The sequence below is a fragment of the Schistocerca nitens genome, chromosome 8 (assembly GCF_023898315.1).
Source record: "Schistocerca nitens isolate TAMUIC-IGC-003100 chromosome 8, iqSchNite1.1, whole genome shotgun sequence".
Classification (NCBI taxonomy): Eukaryota; Metazoa; Arthropoda; class Insecta; order Orthoptera; family Acrididae; genus Schistocerca; species Schistocerca nitens.
The window spans coordinates 594,335,647-594,355,630 of record NC_064621.1 but is presented as its reverse complement, the minus strand read 5'-3'; the positions used below and the strand labels follow the sequence as shown (position 1 = coordinate 594,355,630).

Sequence of the window (19,984 nt, the reverse complement as noted above, 5' to 3'; positions counted from 1 at the left end):
GTCCTCCTAGGAACTTCACAGGTGTCCCTTAACACTGCACTCAGTCCACTCACCATCTTGGCTGAGCGGTCGTTTACGCACGACAGACATTTCATCGCAGTTTGTCTACCTAATTGACACTGGCACTGATGTGTCTATCATTCCTCGATCGTTGGCTCCTACCGACTTTTCACCGATGAAGTCTCTCCTATGATCTGTCAACGCATCAACGTTACAAACTGTTGGTTCTGTGAAAGTGATGGTGCACTTATCCCCTTCCCTGCATTTCCCATGGACCTTCTACATCGCTGACATCGATAAACCAATTCTCGGTATGGATTTTTTGTCCCATTACAAGTTCTCGCCAAACATAATCCAGTGTTCAGCGTTACACCACCCGTCTGTTTCTGGTACAAAATAGGATTTAGTTCACGAGTGTTCCACCCTTGCGGGCAAGATTGTGACCTGCGTCACTAACCTACTTTCAAAATACGACTCAGCGATGCACCTCTGCCGGGAGTACGACGAGCTGAAACAATGCAGTGCTCATACTTACAATGAGCTTGCTGTGGCCCACACCTCGCTGTTGAAACTGCAATCCGCAGTTCCTTGACCAGATCGAACTTAATCGCCAAGCATCTATTCGAACACTCATCAGGTTAGTTCAAAAACATTCATTGTATGTGATGATTCACGTTCAGTGACCTCCGCACCGCCCAAGTGCCCACTAAGCGCAGTGCCTCGTGTTTCAAACAGTATCTCTAATAAAGGTCGCTCACACAGCACGGCCACACCCACTATGCAGGCAGCCACCCCGCTTGTTGATAAATATTGCCCCTCTCCTGCATGCCAGCCAAGCAAATTGGTGGCCATCGCTGTTGCTCGTGCGACGCCAGCGCCTCTCTTAACAACAGACAGTCGCTGCGCACCCCACTCCGCTCTGTGCTGTGTGCACAGCTGACCTCTACAAACAAGCACACGCCGCACTTGCGTAATAGGCATGTGACTTTCGTGCTGCCTTTTCCCACTCATGCTAACAGCTACGCCTCATCGCGTCCCACTCATCCCAAAACTCCACGTCAGAACGTTGCTCAGCCTCGTGTGCAGTTCTCAGTCTCTTCCGTCACTGACAGAATGGCACAGAAGATAATTACCACTGCCAGCCCTCCTATTAGGTTAGATGGCTCAACCCCTTTAAGTTGCATGCGGCCTGGCAGCAAATTAACAGACTTCTGGAGGCAGGCATTCTACAGCCATCAGACAGCAATTGGTCTTCACCAATTCACCTCGTCACCAAATACGACAGTTCTTTTCGAATGTGTGGTGATTACAGACGTTTAAATGCTTCCACTGTCATGGACAATTATGCTGTGCTAAACATAAACAATTTCACTCATATGTTATTGGGTGCCACTATCTTCAGTGTGATTGACTGCGAACGTGCTTATCACCAGATTCACTTAGCACCAGAAGACATTCCATAGACTGCGATCATCACACTGCTCGGTTTGTTCCAGTACAACTTCATGCTATTCAGTTTAAAGAAAGCGGCACAAATGTGGCATATTTCATTGATTCAATCTTACAATAATTCGAGTTCTGCTTCACATACCTGGATGACATACTCATTTTCAGCAAATCGACTGAAGACCACAAAGATCATTTATCCCAGGTCCTCCAGACTTTAGCATCCAACGGTGTCGAGGTCAACAAAGAAAAATTCCAATTGCATCAGTCTTTGCAACATTTCTGGGTTATACTGCCTCCTCAGATGGAATACAGCCTTCCAAATCCCATGCTAGAGGCTTCCAGGGCTCTTAAAACAGCTTTAGCTCATGCAGTCATAGTCACCCACCCTGATCTGTTTGCTGATTTGTTCATCACTACGGATACCAGCAACATTGCAGTTGTGGCAGTATTACAACAGAGCAAAGGTGACACAGTTTCACCACTTCATTTCTTCTCCAAAAAACTGTCTACAACACAGAAGAAATATTCTGCTCTTGATAGAGAGCTTCTGGCAGTGTATGAGGCCGTCAAACATTTCCGCACTGACATCGAGGGCCTTCCTTTCTTCATTTTTTCTGATCACAAACCACTGGCAGACGCCTTCTGCAACCTGCCAGAGGATTCCCCCCCCCCCCCCCCCCCCCAACCCGACGTTTCCACCACTTCGACCTGGTCTCTAAATTTACTACGGACATACGTTATATCAAAGGCACAGAAAACATCCCCGCTGATTTCCTCTCACGGATCAATGGCGTTTCAAGTATCGTCGATTTACGCAACCTCGCCACTCTACAGGCTTCGGACAAGGACACTCACGTTCTGCTCATGGATCCGCAGTCTTCGCTCGTGTTTACTAAGGCTTAGTTCCCTGGCATTTCAGACGAAGTGTGGTGCGACTCTCCTATGGGCATCCTGCGGCCTTTGCTCCCACCCACGCTGTGCTGACAGGTTTTTGACGCCTTGCATAATCTTGCCCACCTCGGGTCCGAGCCTCGTCACTGAGCTTTTTGTGTGGAAATATGTGAAACAGGACTGTCAAACATGGGCACGCAGCTGCATTTCCTGTCAACAAAACAAAATAGGACATCACGCCTCTCCACCATTCGGCAAGGGACGTTTCCGTCATGTACATATCGTCCTTATCGATCCCCTGCCTCCATTGGAGGGCCACAGGTATATCCTGTCCACAATAGACCGAACATCTCATTGGGTGGAAGCCATCCCCTTACCCAGCATCACAGCAGAAACTGTGGCCAAAGGATTCGTTTCTTCTTGGATCACTAGGTTTGGCCATCCATCCACCATCACAACTGACCAGGGTTGACAGTTCTAATCTGCACTTTTTACAATTCTCTGTAATCTTTGCGGTATTAAAAAGATCCATACGACAGCCTACCACCCGCAAAGCAACAGGTTGGTGGAACGATGGCACCACACCCTTAAAACTGCGCTCAGGTGTCACGACTGTCTCTGGTCCGAGGCACTTCCTTGGGTGTTGCTGGGCCTATGTTCTACATTTAAACCAGATTTACACGGGACGATTTATGATTTCATTTTCGGCAAAAACCCGGTTTTACCTGGGGAACTAATTCTCCCCCAAGATCCCGGGGATTCCCCCTTCTTCCTAGACTTTTTCGGAAGGATGCATGCACATTTTAGAGACACCCGGCTACACCCATCTGTCAGCAATTCCCCACCTGACATTTATGTGCTGACCACTGTCAGTTCTTGCTCACACGTCATGCTCAGGGATAACCCTATCAGACAACCCTTACAAACCCCCTTACCTCGGCCCCTTCGAAGTACTCCAGAGGGGCAAGATGACAATTTACATTATTATAAAAGATCGCCCGCAAACTGTTTCTCTACACAGGCTCAAGCCTGCCTTCGTAGACTCCGACACCCCTCTGCCATCCCAGTCAGACTGCCTGAGCACATGTTCTTTTGACGAACCTGCTAACGAGTCTGTTCAACCTACGGCTGGGTTTTCTCCATCCAACGATTCACCACCGCAGTTCGTGGGTTCCTCAGGCTTGTCATCATCATCTCCATTCAGAGGTTTTGAAGACATTTCAGGTACTAGAGATGCGGGTACCCTGTCCTTTGGTTTGTGTTGCAACGTACCACCTGACCGCATCAACGATGTTTCGATTATCGTGTTAGATAATTGTGTGCTTGTACTGCTCACCGACAGCACAGACCTGACCCTCACTGAGGAACTCAATGTCAAGATAGTGCACAGCTTGTCCCTCCCACAAGAGTGCGACCCATCATGTGTTCAAGCTTTCATTTCTTCGGATGGATCAGTCTGCATTCGGGGAAGGCATGCTCACACGCCACCTCCTCTCCCATACTGCTTCTCCTGAGTTGGCCAATGCATCATTCCCCCCACTGGTTCTCGGATTACGAGTTGGACCAGTGGCCACCCTCCACACGCCGACCTGACAGAGATGGAGCTTCCGGTCGTGCACCTGCTGCCTTGGACACAAAAATTGCAATCTTTGGAATATTAACCACTCTGACGAGCTGCCATGTTTAATTCAGTCTGCCTTTGGCCTTTGTACTTCATGCAGTGTTGATGTGTATCAGTCTTTATGGTAAAAAGTACGTGTATATAGGAAACTTGGGAACTGTTTATTACATATATTAAGATTCGTATCCAGAATCCCATAGTCCTATTACATGACATTAAATTTCATCTCCCAGTACCATATCTGGCCCAAAAGAATATTTGCTACAAAAATGGTGAAATAATTGTTTTAGTAACTTCCAATAATCAATTCATAATGGTCCCGTGGTACAGCAGCGGAATGCTGATGCTTTAGGAAGCATTCCAGTGGATTCAGATGCCAATTTAGACTGTATTGAAGCAATTTTTTTTCATCTAGACCCAGCTTTATCGCCATCACTGGACAATTGTCATCTGACATCAAGAGAAGTGATGGACACTACTGTCAAGGTCCCATTAGTGTGGGTACTGGGCTGATTTCTTTCCCCGTGTCTCTGTGGACCTTCTACTTGCTGTGACCAGAGGTGTTGCACCTACTTGATCAGTCACTTACAGAGTGTGCCATGGATGAAGAACTTATCCCAATATACTGCATATCAACTATGTACTGATACAGAAACTATAAACACAGTCTGTGTCTGTGCAAGCTATGGGCAGAACCAGATAGTGTTGCAGCACCATTACTCATTGTGACCAGTCTCAGTGTACTTATGGGAGGGCATCCACATAGATTTTGCAGGCTCCTTCTTGGGCACCATGCAGCTCCTGATGGTGGATGCCTTGTCCAATTTTACATATGGCATCCATCACAGTCACAGCAACCATCAAAGTTCTGGCTACTATTTTCACCGCTGAATGCACCAAATAATGGTCCACAATTTACAGCAGCCCAATTTGCAACTTTTTGCAAAGGTATGGCATTCAATAAAAATATGTTCCCTTTAACCCTATATTAAAATCATAGACTAAGTTGATTGCAAGACCATTACTCACAGCTGAAACACATACTACAGATGATATCAAAGAATGAAGCATGGACAAGTGTCTCAGCTACCTACATGCTCATAGCAGTCAACAGGCAGCCTATTCAAGATTCTTCATGGCTGCCACCATTACTCCTTGTTGGACTTCCTTCATCCCTCGTCTCGAGCAACATACACAAAGAAACCGTTTTTCCAATTTGGGATGTCAGCTTAGGCATGGATATTAAAGCCCAGGTCTTGATGGATTCTGGCAGTGATCATCGGTCACTGATGATGGGATGTGGGCTGCAGCCAAGGCACAACACTTATGTACCACCAGAACCAGCTGAGGCCACAACCATCAGATGATGCTTCTGCACTGGGTCCAGCACAATGTCAAGACCACAGGTGGCTTGAACACCATACCAACCAACAGGGCACTCATGACACCACTGCCCAACCCTGCCGCCTCCTTTGCCCATGCCACAGTATTGCGATGACCCACCGCAGCATATGTGGACTCTAATGGAGACACAGTCATTAGCTCCACCATAGTCCCTGGCATTTGCTGCAGGGGAGTTCAGCAGCTACCAGAACTACCTGCTGCAGCATCTTCAGTGCAGGAGACTGTGGTGGGGAACTCAGCAGCTCTTCCTCTTTGTAATTGGTCCAGATGCCATCGTAGCCATATTCATTTCTAAGCTCTAGTTACAGTGTGAAGAGATTTGATATCCCTGACAGACAGCAATATAAGGCTTGCAACTGTTTGTGCATCACTGAGGGACTACCAGTGCAGTAGTAGTAGTAGTAGTAGAATGGTATTCTGCCTTGCGGCAGGTCTTGTCATGGGTTAAGCCTCTTCCACTTTTGTCTGTCATAGCTAGTCTTTTCATTTCTGAGTATTTGTCTCCTTGGATATATTGTCCATCATTTGATATCTTTCCTCTTCCACTTTTTCCCTCTACCATTCCTTCTATTCCTTCCTTCAATAAACAGTCCCCCCTCAAACAATGTCCAATCCAATTCTGTTTTCTCTTTCTGATGACTTTCAGCATGTTTCCTTCTTCTCCAACTCTTCTTAATAGTTCTTCATTCCTTACTCGCTCTTCCCATTCCACTTTTTTCATTCTTCTCCATATCAACATATCAAGTGCCTCCAATCTTCTTTCATCTTCCTTCCTCAATGTCCAGGTCTCTGCACCATACCGTGCAACCCTCCAGATGTAACATTTGGCAAGTCTTTTTCTCAGATCTTTGTTCAGTGGTCGGCAAAGTAATTTCTGTTTCCTCATGAATCCTTCTTTTGCCATTGCAATTATTTCCCTAATTTGTGTTGAGCAATACATATAATCCATTATTACACTTCCCAAGTAATTGAAGTTATTCTCTTGCTCTATTTCCTCTCCCTCTATTTTCATACGGAATTTTCTCCCCATTCCTCCAATTACCATGCTTTTTGTTTTCTTCTTGTTAATCGTCATTCCATATTCTTCTAATTTTTTGTTTAGATCATTTAACATTTGTTCCACCTCTCTTGCACATTCTGCCATCACAACCATGTCATCTGCAAATCTTATACACTCCACTCTCCAACCTCCTTCACAAACTCCTCTCCTTCCATCAAAACTTTCATTAATAACTTCCGCCAGATAGGCATTGAACAGTGTTGGTGATAAACAACAACCTTGTCTTACACCTCTTCCCAGTTCAACTGCTTCACTCATCACACCTGCTATTCTTACTCTTGCTCTAATATAAATTTCTAATTAGCCGTCTACCCCTCCAGTCTAATTAGCCATCTAACCCTCCAGTCAACTCCATGTTTCCTTAGGATTTCCATCAGTTTGTCCCATATGACACAGTTAAAAGCCTTCTCAAGATCAATGAACACAACATAGACCCTCCTTTTCTTCTCCATGTACCTCTCCCATAACACTCCCAGTAGCCCAATAGCATCTCTAGTTCCCACTCCCACCTGAAACCAAATTGTTCATCTTCTATTACGCAATTCAGCATTCCATACAGCCTTCTATTGAGGGTCCTCAGCAAGACTTTGGCTGTATGTGATATCAGACTCACTGTTCTATGTTCCTCACACTTTCTGCTGTTTTTTTTTTCTTTTCTATAGGTATTAAGATACTTTCTATAAATTTTTCGGCCATTTTCCTGTCATGTATATTTGATTACACAATTCAATCAACTCCCTTTTCCCTTCTTTCTCCAATGACTTTAACAATTCTGCAGGAATCTTATCAATTCCCATTGCCTTTCCATTTTTCATCCCCTTCATAGATGCTTCAATCTCACTAGTTAGTATTGCATTTCCTTTGTCATCATCTGCAACTTTATCGTCTTCTTCTATCCCAAGCTCTTCTTCACTTGGTCGGCTGTCTTAGTCCATTGTTGTTTCTCTTTTCCCTGAATGTCAAATCCATTGCTTCTTTGTACATCAAATCATATTTTCCTTCTTCCTACCAGTGCAACACTGTAGACGTTGTTGCAAGTGTTGCCCTCATCAGATCTCGTGGACAATGCCTTTGGCTGTAGTCTGTGCATAAAATGGCTTACTCTGCAGTACGCGGTCAGTGCTGTGTTTACCTTAAATGTCACCTGTATCTTATTGCTACATCAGGGCTTACTCTGCAGTGTACAGTTAGTGTTGTGTTTCCCTTGAATGTCATCTATACCTTCTTGCCACACCACATGCTGACTCACTGTTACTGAATTCTTTATCTTGGACTGCAATTCAGCTGTTTACTTATAACTCTGGTATTAGAACATATTCTACAGGCTGGTTCTGGTTGGAATGCTCCTGCAACATATTTCTCTTTAGCCTTCGTTTTGTTTGCAGATGATACAAGTATTGCAATAAATAGTATGTCGAGTGTAGTTCTAGAAAGATCTGCTAATGATATTTTCATGGATGTTAATAAATGGTTTAAAGCCAACTCATTGACATTGAACTTTGAAAAGACTCACTATATGCAATTCAGATCCTGTAAGAGGTTTCCACCCAGCATATGCATAAAATACGAAGAAGAGCAGATAGAAGAGGTTGACAGTCTTAAATTCCTGGGATTACAACTTGATAATAAATTCAGTTGGGAAGAGCACACCACAGAACTGCAGAAACGCCTTAACAAATCTGTATTTGCAATTCGAGTGTTAGCAGATATAGGCGACATAAAAATGAAAAATCTTGCATACTTTGCCTACTTTCATTCCATAATGTCATATGGTATAATATTTTGGGGTAACTCGTCAAGTCAAACAAGAGTTTTCAGAGTCCAAAAGCGTGTAATACGTATTATAGTAAATTCATGGAAATCATGTAGAAACCTCTACAAAGAACTGGGTATACTAACCACTGCCTCTCAGTATATTTACTCCTTAATGAAATTTGTCCTAAAGAATATATCTCTTTTTCCAATAAACAGCTCAGTTCATACATACAATACCAGGAACAAAAATGATCTGCACAAAGACTTAAAAGCACTTACTTTAGTTCAAAAAGGGGTCCACTACTCAGGAACACTCATCTTCAATAATTTGCCAGCAAACATAAAAAATTTAGTTACAAATAAAGATCAATTTTTTAAAAGGAGCCTGAAAGACTTACTAGTGGCCAACTCCTTCTATTCCATTGACGAATTTTTTAATAGAAACAAATGATGTATTGTATATATTCATACTATTAGTATCGTTATTTCAGCCAAAAAAAAAAAAAAAAAAAAAAAAAAAAAAAAGTTGACATGTTCCACATCCACGAGGATCTCCTCAGCATGGATCTATGGAACGAAAAACTAATCTAATCTAATCTAATCTCTAATCTCTATGATGCCTATGCTGTTCTAAGCTTATCATCTTTTTTGTCTGCTCCTTTGGAGCTTCTAAATATGCATTTGTAATAACAAAAGATATTACTAATGGAAAACTTAAGAAAAGGTTTGCAGAAATAGAGAGTAAAGGTAAGTTTTAACTGTAAATCAGTTTAGTGTAATGTGCAGTTCTTAAAGTAATGCAGATAATAATATACTCTTTCTGTCCCTTACAGGTGCACAGCATCAGCACAAAAGGCAATGAACTTTTCAGTGTTTGTACTGCTCTCCACTAACATTATAGAAATATGTAGTTCTATATTTAGCACAGCCGAGGTAAGCATGAAACTTGAAAACTGGCAATAACGTGATACTGAGCACATAAAACAGAGCACTATAACTTCCACACAAAGTATGTGCATTCTGCATGAAAATTTTGTTGAAACATTTAATATTACAAGGAGGCAGAATAGGTAGTGAGTGTTTACTTTCAGAGAACAAAATACCAAGTATTGTTCATAGGCACATTTAAATATAGAAAAAGCTGTATGTAACTTTTTGAAGCATAAGTTCCTTCTTCAAAGTGAAAAGAGGGATAGATTGGAGAACTTTGGAAATGATAGGCAGGTAACTCGATCCCAGCATGAAAGGGACCCACCTGTTGTGAGGGTATGAGGGGAGGAAGATGAAAGGTGAGTTTAAAGATGGATTAAGAACAGAACTAAAACATGGAATGAATAAAATAGTTAACAACTATTATTTCTCAGCTTGTACTCCTATCATCTCTGGACTGAAGCTAGCACAGTGCTTACCAATGTACCCTCTTGATACCTCTCCCTTTATATTTGTCTTCCCTTCTCCTACCAATAGGTGGACACTTCTTAATATGGGGTCTGAGTACCTTGTCCCTTCTTTTCCTAATACATCCCTCTTTCCTTCATGAGAAAGAAAGTCCAGAAGCATGGTACAGTTTTTTAGCACTTTTTTAATGTATATATTGGTACTACTTGAAATTTCATACCTTGAAGGCAAGTACTGGCCATTCATCCTTCCTCCTTATAATTATACTGTTCTCTCAAGTGAATTTTCCTTTTCAAACAATTTCCATAATTTAGTTACATAGAAAACAGCTTAGAATGATTGCTCCTATTTCAGCAGCATTTTAAAGTAACATATACATATTAACAGTTTGGCTTGCTGAACTTGTTTGAGTTTGTAACAGATTTCTGAGCCATACATGGGTTTTTCTTGCTAAGTCTTTATGCACAAACACCTACTGGTCTCCATGTTTGATGGGAGAGCTTTTCCGAATGGAACTCATTCTGAGACTGAGATGCTGTGCTTCAGGACAACTGGTTGTGTGGGTGCTGGCAAGATCAGTTCTCCCAGAATCCTCAAATGCTCACCATAGACCATTTGTGCTGGTAGGCTCTGGATCTCCTCCTTCACTGCTGTTCTCAACCAGATTAGAACCAGTGACAATGTTACTGACCATGACGATAAACTACACATTAGGGCCATTTTGAGTGTATGTTGGAATCATTCTACATTCCATTGCTCCCTGGATGGTAGCTTGTAGTGGTTGCAGCCACACAACTGGAGAAGTTCATTGAAAAGTTGGCTTTCAAACTGTTTCCTTGATCTGTAGTTATGTCTCATGGTACATCAAACCTGGAGAACCAAGTATGCAGCAACACATATGTAACCAATTCAGCGAATAGGAGATATACCACATATCATGACGACCTCTGGTCACCTGGTGAAACAATCAATAATTGTTAGTAAATAACTTTGTCTGGCAAAGTATGGTAGTGGCCCTATGATGTCCAAATGTATGTGCAAAAATCTGGCAGTTGGGAAGTTGTAACGTGCCGGGCTGTATTCTTGTATTAGTGCCACTTAAAGTTCACGTCACAACCGGATGTATTTAAACATTTCCTCACCCAGTAGATAGTGCGCAGTGTTCCCGACCTACCTTGCTTTGCTTATTCAATATTGTCTTCCCCGTAGCTGCGTCCGTCTCACCTAAATCACACTGAAATTAAGAAGCCAGGATCCTAGATTAAGTTTTCCAAAATCAAAAGTCAAAACCGTATTCATTGTTGAACATTTATGACAACCACAGTGCGATTTATTTGTTATCACTCACACACACAATATTCATGTGACCAGGCCTCTTACACTTAATCGTCACATTAGGTAGGCCAAAAACTTCCAGTCTTTAACAATGTTCACAATTACACTTTTTTGGTACCGACCAAAAAAATTAACCGACTTGCTGAACTTGTTTGAGCTTGTAACAGATTTCTGACTCATTAAAGCCTCTGATGCAGTAGTGGAAGATGAAATGTTAGGCAGAGTGTTATGCCTTGGACCGTGGCCTTATGCCAGTATTCCCGACTTATAACCATGGCAGCCCTCTTGAACAATAATATTTTTATTATTCAAATTTACTTAATTCTTAATTAATGCACTTACAAAGTTGAGACTGGAGTCATTTTACGTAGAAAAATAAAGGTAGCAAGAGTATCAAAACAGATCTCGGAATTATTTAGTAGTTTGGTCACAATTGGCACTGAAAGTCGTACAGGCTACAGATTTCAAGTCTTAATATCTATTTAACTAATAGACTTTAGCTTAATTTAAACACTTTGCTGTAATCAGTAAAATTTAGGCTTTCTTATGGATGCAGTCTTATAGCTGAATTCGATCTATTAGCTCACTCAAATTTTACTTAATATTTATTGCACAATATATGTCATTGTTCATAACTTTTAATAGGATGTGTTTCCAATAAAACTAATTACCTCATTACTTTCAGAATAGACATTAGAATGTACTGAAATAATATATTTTACTACGGGAATTTTATTTAAACTATTTCTGAATTCTGTACTATGAGGCTGAAGGCCACAGAATCTGTAGTTGGAACCTGAGTAGTGAAAATGAAAAAAAAAGTTCATTGCTTAACTAAGTTACTGAAAGAGTGTAAAACCAAAACAGGATAGCTGTGAGCAACCCTCCTTCATTACAAAGTGTGCAACAGGTGTGATCTTATTACATTGGCATGTATGTGCCCATGTGCGACAATCTTTATGCACTTCTGGCCATATGACTTTAGTGGAGACTAACGTGGCTGCTGCTAAGACTCCTGGGTGCTCTAAGTTATGCAGCACATCAAAAACTTTTCAACAATATTGTTCCAGTATGTGGAGTCACTGCTTCCCTCTTGCTACATTACACTAAAAACCATCTGGCATACCCTGGGCTGGCACACATTTGAGCTGCAATGCAGTTCATTGCTCCTGTGTGAATCTGTGCAAAAGGGACTCCTCCATTTGTTTTAACACTATTTTTGTTCAAGAGTTTAAAATGGCATGGTTCGGAGACAGGCAATCTACAATCAGGTTATCTTTTCCTGATTTGTGCCACACATTATTTGCGAACTGTGCAATGTATTTGACCTGTGTGATCAGTAAAAATTGCAAAATGTCTTCCTTCAGTGGATGAGTGGAGATGCAACAATTCATGGTCAGTTCTGCTCTATTTTTGCTGTTGATGAGTCATGTTCTTGGAGAAAAAGGCAAGTGATTGCCAGTTGTTGTTGGACTATCTGTTATGAAGCTGCTCCCACTGGTGTTTGGCTTGCATCTACTTTAAGTGTCAAGGGGCATTCAATCTTGGGTGTTCCAGCAGTGTTGCCTGTTCTAGATGTTTCTTGAGGTCCTGGAAAGCTGCTTCAGTAACCAGAATTTCCTGCAGTATTCTAGCTGTCGATTAATAGTATGAGCGGATCTTACGTGGTAGCTAAGCAAGGCAGGTGCCATCAATAATAGTTCAGCAAGCCTGACAATCTGCATCTGTCATATTGATTTGACCCCCACAGGTTATGGTGACAATCCTGCCAGGGAGACCAAATATCCCAGAAACTTAACTCCGCATTTTTCCAATATACATTTTGCTACATTAATAATTATGCCATATTCTTGTCAGCAGCTGAAAAGCTGCCACAGGTATGCTGCATGCTGTTCTAATGTATTAGAAAATACAAGAATGTTGTCCATGTAGCAAAAAACAAATGGTAAATCTCTAAACACTTAGTGCATGATCTGTTGTCAAGTTTATGCAGAATTCCTGAGCTCAAATGGTAAAAGTTGTACTCATGCAAGCCGCATGGTGTGGTCACCAAAGTTTTTGTTACAGGTATGTCAGTTGGCTCCATGAGAATTTGTGAATGTCCCTTGGTGCATCTGTCACACTGAATATTTTTGTGTTACTAATACTGCTGTTAAAATCCATTTTGTTGTGTAGAAAGTAGCAGTCTGGAATGGTGCATCTCTTAAGCCACTATAATCTACACATTTCCTCCAGAAATTATCCTTTTTTATGAACAATGTTGAGGCCCACTGACTTCACACCTGGTCACAATACCTGCTTTCAGTAGTCAGTCGACCTCTGTTCATGCTGCAAGTAGCTTCCCTGTATGCAGACACTACAGGCGGAATGCAACTGGTTGACCTTGTGTCATGTGGATGTGATGCTGCTCATTGTATGAGTGTTTTCTGGTGGTACAGAATGGTTCAAGGAGTGCTGGAATGTCCAGGAGTACAATATGAAAAGTGACTCTTCAGATGACGCCGTATAGTACATGAATGATTGTAACTTCCAGGGTTCTTCTTGCATGACACATATGTGCACCCTGCATTGTTGTGAGTATGAAAATTAATCAATACAGTCCAATAAAGATGATGCATTAGAGGTGCTGGACGTCTTTGTGCAGAAAGCCACGGGCATATCATATTGTGTTAGACATAATGTAGGAGGCACAGTAGGGAATATTCATTTTGTGGGCACTGGTACTAACAGATGCTTGACCAGGTCAGGGATAAGCCAATAATGCTGTAAAAAGTCCGCCCCAATCATGTAATGAGGAATATTTGATATCACAAAAGTTTGGATCCAGGTATAGTGCTAAACATGTTTCATTGTAGGTAGTGATTCTGAATTCATTGGGTGCAGTAAATTTTGTGTTAGCAGAAGAGCCAACACTGTGTCAGGAGTGGAGGCTGAAATGAACGCGTTTTAGCTCACGCAGGCTGACGTGAGGAGGGAAGAACTATACTGCCATGAGATCTGGAACATGACAAGGAATGAGAATTCAGAAAGCAGATGTAATTAGTTTGATACTTAACTTTAATCCATTAATGATGAACGTTGCTCCTGACGGTACATGATTCACAATATTATGTGTTCAAAATACATTCTTGAAGATAGTAATTATAGTAAATGAATATGGCGCCTTGCTAGGTTGTAGCAAATGACTCAGCTGAAGGCTATGCTAAACTGTCGTCTCTGCCAATGAGAGTGTATGTAGACAGTGAACCATCACTAGCAAAGTCGGCTGTACAACGGGGGCGAGTGCTAGGGAGTCTCTCTAGACTAGACCTGCCGTGTGGCGGCTCTCGGTCTGCAATCACTGATAGTGGCGACACGTGGTTCCGACGTATACTAACGGACCACAGCCGATTTAAAGGCTACCACCTAGCAAATGTGGTGTCTGGCGGTGACACAACATTCCTTCCCCACAAATCTGCGTACAGTTGTGGTATAAGGCCTCCGCCCACCGTGGGGAGGACCCCATGTTGACGTATGCGACAAGGTGGGGAGCCTAACAACAGGCGAGGCTGTGCCACCCGCAACCTGCCATTCGGACCGCAGGGAGCTAGGGAACGCCTGAAAACCTATTCCAGGGAGCACGCCAACATGCGGTATAAGCGCCTGTAGAGAGACAGGAGGGGTCGAAGGGTCAACCTCCATTGGGCCGGGGCACCTAACGGCGAAGACAACATATGGTCCAGAGCAGGCAAAAGTTCCATGTTGGAGGACAACTGGTCACGGGGAGCGATCGGCGGTGCGTGACCCAGGGGGGCGCCCGGCAGCTGCAGCGATGCGTCCACTGCGGGCATCACCGGTGGGAGAACAGGCGGCAGCGCGTTGCCATGGGACAAAATGGAAGGCAGCGTCGGTAACACCTGGGGCTGAGGTGAGCCAGTAGATGGGTCCCCAGGGTGCTGACCAGACAGCACCGTTGTTGAAAGCAGATGGTGAGCGGCAGATCCCATGCGACGACAGAGGCGCAGCTGATTGAGATGCCGACGCACCTCACCAGAGGCCCCCAAAACCAGATACATAGCACGTCCGAGGCAGCAAAGAATGCACCCTTCAAGCCAATGCCATGAACCTCGACAGTGTTGGTAGTAGACAATGTCACCTGGGGCAAAAGCAGGTGGCTGCCGCTCCACATGAACCTGATGCAGCGGATATAGCAATGACATCAAGGTTCGATGATGGCGACCGTGGAGCAACTCAGCCGGCGAGCGACCATCTCGGGGCTGAGAGCGATACGAGGATAAAAAGAGCAATAACGCGTCCTCCTGAGAATGCAACTCTTTCAACTTCAATATCTGTGACTTGAAAGTCCTGACCAATCGTTCAGCGGCACCGTTTGACTGTGGCAAAAATGGCGTGGACGTCAGATGTTGAATACTATTGGCCTTGCAGAATGACTGAAATTCTGTGGACATGAATTGTGGGCCATTGTTGGAAACAATTGTCTGTGGAAGACCTTCAATGCAAAAGATAGCAGATGCCGCTTGGATGGTGGCAGATGATGTCATGGAAGACAGCCGGACAACGAAAGAAAAATTACTGAATGAATCTATCACAACCAACCATTGAGCATTCCAGAATGGACCAGCAAAATTGATGTGTAAGCATTGCCAATGGGAAGTGGCTTTTGGCCATGCAAAGAATTTCCGCGGTGGTGCTGATTGTTGTTCGGCACACACCATGCAAGAAGAGCACATATTAGTAATCGCAGCATCGATTCCAAACCAAGTACAGTGCTGACGAGCAAGTTGTTTGGTTCGCACTATACCCCACTGGCCTTGGTGGAGAAGCCGTAAGACAGAGGACTGTAACGAACGTGGGACCACGACCCTGGACTGATCATTATCAGAACACAACAGCAAAACACCACGTCGTACAAAAAGTTTCTCCTGGTGAGCAAAAAATCGGCGAACCAATGGACCCCCGATCCATGACTTTCACAAGAGCCATTGTGTAGCAACGAAACGCAGAATGGTGGCAAGGACAGGGTCAGCAGCTGTGGCTGTATCTACACGACGAAAATCAATCGGAAAGGATTCGACCACGTCATCGGTTGCCGAATCAATGAACATGCAAGCAAGTTCGGAGGAATCGAATGCTCTATCCTCAGCAACAGGCAAACGGGACAACGCATCGGCATTTCCGTGCTTAGCAGTGGACCGATACAAGATATTGTAGCGGTACTGCGAGAGGAAAATAGACCAGCGAATGAATTTCTGTGCTGTACGTGGACGTACAGGCTTGTTCGGATGAAAAAGCTATGTCAAAGGTTTGTGGTCTGTGATGATGGTAAAGTGATGACCATACAAGAAGTCATGAAACTTCATAACACCAAATACGAGAGCCAATGCTTCTTTCTCAATCTGTGAATAATTTCTTTGCGCAGACAAGAGAAATTTGGGCGCAAAGGCAATAGGGCGATCGTGCGAGCCATCTTTGTGCACAAGCACAGCACCGATCCTGAAATCTGATGCATCTACCATCAACAAAAGGGGCTTCTGGGGATCGAATGCCATAAGACAAGTATGGGAAAGCAATGCCGATTTCAACCGGCGAAAGGCGCATTCGTGTTCCATTGTCCAGACGAACAGAACAAATTTACAGCGTAAGGGATGAAGCGGAGCGAAATGGAAGAGGCATGCGGCACATATCTGTGATAATAGTTGATTTTTACCAGCACACTCTGTAGCTGCATCAAATTCTGTGGCGAAGGCAAGTCTTGTATGGCACGGAGGTGTGTGGGACTGGGATATATGCCTTGGGCATTGAGTACCTGTCCCAGGTATGGCAAGTCACAAGCAAAAAACACACATTTGTCCTTCCGTAAGCGAAGACTATTTTGTCGCAAGACCTGAAATAATGTTCTGAGATTGGCCAAATGTTCTTCTTCCGTCTTTCCGGAGATCACAGGACCGACGCACAAACAGTTTGTAGACATTGCTGAAACAATGCAGGGGCGGATGCACACCCGAATGGCAGTCATTTGAATTGATACAAACCAAGATGCGTGTTAACCACCAAAACACGCTGGGATTCTTCATCCACCGGTATTTGCAAGTACGCATCTGCTAGGTCCAACTTCGAAAAATATGTGCCTGGGCACAGTTTGTCAAAAAGATCTTCCGGGCGGGGTAAAGGAAAAGTTGCAATCACTAGTTGTGGATTCACTGTTGCCTTGAAGTCCACACAAAGTCTCAATTTTCCTGAAGGTTTTGGCAATATTACTAAGGGTGATGCTCAGAGAGAAGCCTGCACACGTTCAATTACACCTTGTGACTCTAAATCGTGTAATGTTTTTTGACCTCATCACGCAATGCGTGGGGAACATTGCGCGCTCTGAAAAATTTCAGTTGTGCCTTTACTTTCAGTTCCAAATGTGCTTTATAGTTCTTAGCAGAACCGAGGTCCAGTGCATAAATGTCTGCAAATTCTTTACATAGACAAGAAACACTGTCTGAAGGCACAGTCTGGTTCACTGATAGACCCTGATTTACTATAGACAAGTTAAACAACTGAAATGAATCGAAACCAAACAAGTTCACCACAGAAGAAGAACGAAGGACGTAAAATGACACAAGTTTTGTTGGTCCTTTGTAGGTTGCAAGAAGGCTGCACTGTCCTAACACAGGGATCTCTTGACCTGAATAGCTAGTTAACTTAACATTTGCAGCATGCAATGGAGGTGTGCCCAGCAGTTTGTAAGTGTCTTGATTGATCAGTGAAACTGCAGCTCCGGTATCGAGCTGGAATCGTATCACTTTGCCGTTAATGTCCAAGTCTACAAAAAGTTTATTGTTCTGCTGACGACAAGAGTGACTGTCTCGTGCAACATGAACTGACACTGGTACAAAATCACTTGCGACTTGACGGGAGTTCTGGCGATGTCGACACACACTATTGGTGGGACGAACACAGTCACTGTTAGAGAGAGTGGCACTGGGCGGAGTGGAATGAACGACATGAATTTCCATGGGCGAAGTTTCGCGACCCTGAGTATCCTGGGTTCAATTCCAATTCCGGCGTGAAGCAAAGGGCCTGGAATGGTTTTAAGTTTCCGATCTGAGCTGTTTCTGGCAAACACTCTGAACATGTCCTTTTTTATTACAGTAAAAGCAAATAGCTTGGTGTGATGGGCAATTCTCACACGAATGTTTAGTAGCGGGCATGATTTGAGCACTGCATTTGCTTGCCGCGCCGCACACGTGGCTGAGAGCCTGGCAGCAGTGGCGCGGCCGGGTGCGAGGGCTGTTTACTGCTCCATGCAGCTCGCCCGGCGGGCCGGTTAACCTGACACATGGCTGGCGAAGTTTCAAATGATTCCTGAGCAAAGTCAAGTGTGTCCTGCCAATCCAATATGTCCATCACTTGTTCTGTGCAATTGCATCACGTACCATAGTATCTGAATAAGGGAGTCCACATTGACACTCAAAAGCCCAATCCCTAGTAAGGCCTTGCAAGGTTGCAACCCACTCCCGATTAGTCTGACCTGCCGTACGTTGTGTACAAAAGAAGGTATACCGTTTTGCAACTACATTGACTGATTGTTTGAAATATGCATCTAATGCAGACAAAATTTCTTTGTAGGACAGAGTTGCTACGTCGCATCAGGGAAATAATTTGACTATCACACAGTAGGTTTGCACACTGACGGACGACGAAAGAAAAGGCTGCCACTCGGTACCTTGAATTCTGTAGGCGGCGAGATGGAATCCAAATTGGCGTGACCACTCCGTCCAGCTTTCCAGTGCAGCATCAAAAGGTCTGAAGGTCGGTGCAACTGCGTGTTGTGGCTGCGTTAGCGGTGGAGCGGCGGCTGCCGCATCGTTTTGCATTGCACGTTGGCCCTGGACGAGCTGTCCAAGAGCATCCAGTAATGCCTGTGTCTGCTGATTCTGTAAGTGATAAAATTCGGACAGTACATCTGGATATTGTGGGGAAGCCATTACACAATGAAATCAGGGCAGTCTCAATGACTTATGGCAGTATAGTTAAGAACACCGTTTTTAGTCCTTGTTGCCAATTTTGTGTTAGCAGAAGAGCCAATACCGTGTTACGAGTGGAGGCTGAAATGCACGTGTTTTAGCTCATGCAGGCTGGCAGGAGGGAAGAACTATACTGACGTGAGATCTGGAACATGACAAGGAATGAGAATTCAGAAAGCGGACGTAATTAGTTTGATACTTAACTTTAATCCATTAATGATGAACGTTGCTCTTGACGGTATATGAATCACAATATTATCTGTTCAGAATACATTCTTGAAGATAGTAATTATAGTAAATGAATATGGCGCCTTGCTAGGTCGTAGCAAATGACGTAGTTGAAGGCTATGCTAAACTGTCGTCTCTGCAAATGAGAGCGTGTGTAGACAGTGAACCATCGCTAGCAAAGTTGGCTGTACAACTGGGGCGAGTGCTAGGAAGTCTCTCTAGACTAGACCTGCTGTGTTGCAGCACTCGGTCTGCAATCACTGATAGTGGTGACACGCGGGTCCGACGTATACTAACGGACCATGGCCAATTTAAAGGCTACCACCTAGCAAGTGTGGTGTCTGGTAGTGACACCACAGCAAATATATGTTGCTTTGTTGCCATTGGTGTTTCACTGGCACCCCTTGGATAGACACTGATGTTTGAACATATATTGATATGAAACATGTCACCTGGTAACAGGTCCTGTATAAACAATCAATGTGACTGACTGCTGCTAACATGGCATTTGTATATCTTCTTCTTCCCACACTTTGGTCTGGGCATTTGTGTTGTTGCCAATGGATTTTAATACCCATGTCTGAAATTTGGGTAATCATAGGGTTGTGTGCATTGACATGCTGAGTTGTTGAAAGGCCTATGATGCCAGCACAACCATACTGGTAAGTCTTATCATGTGGCAGTCTTCCTATTTTTCAAACTTGGACTTCATAGCTGCTGTTGTGTGTTGCTGCCTGCATGTTTAGTTTTGCCACTTTTGCTGCTAGTTGCTCAATGGTGGTTTTGGTCAATGTATACTGTTGATGAGAAGTACTTGTGTATATTACA

At 43.6% G+C, this 19,984-nt stretch overlaps 1 protein-coding gene across 1 annotated transcript in view; it reads left to right on the top strand.

Moving 5' to 3' along the window:
- LOC126199688 (odorant receptor coreceptor-like) overlaps window positions 1–19,984 on the top strand; it is a 95,746-nt gene that overhangs the window by 34,256 nt on the left and 41,506 nt on the right. Inside the window, exon 3 of the mRNA XM_049936614.1 lies at window positions 9,014–9,113. Coding sequence (XP_049792571.1) covers window positions 9,014–9,113 — 100 coding nt within the window. The remainder of the gene's footprint in view (window positions 1–9,013; window positions 9,114–19,984) is intronic.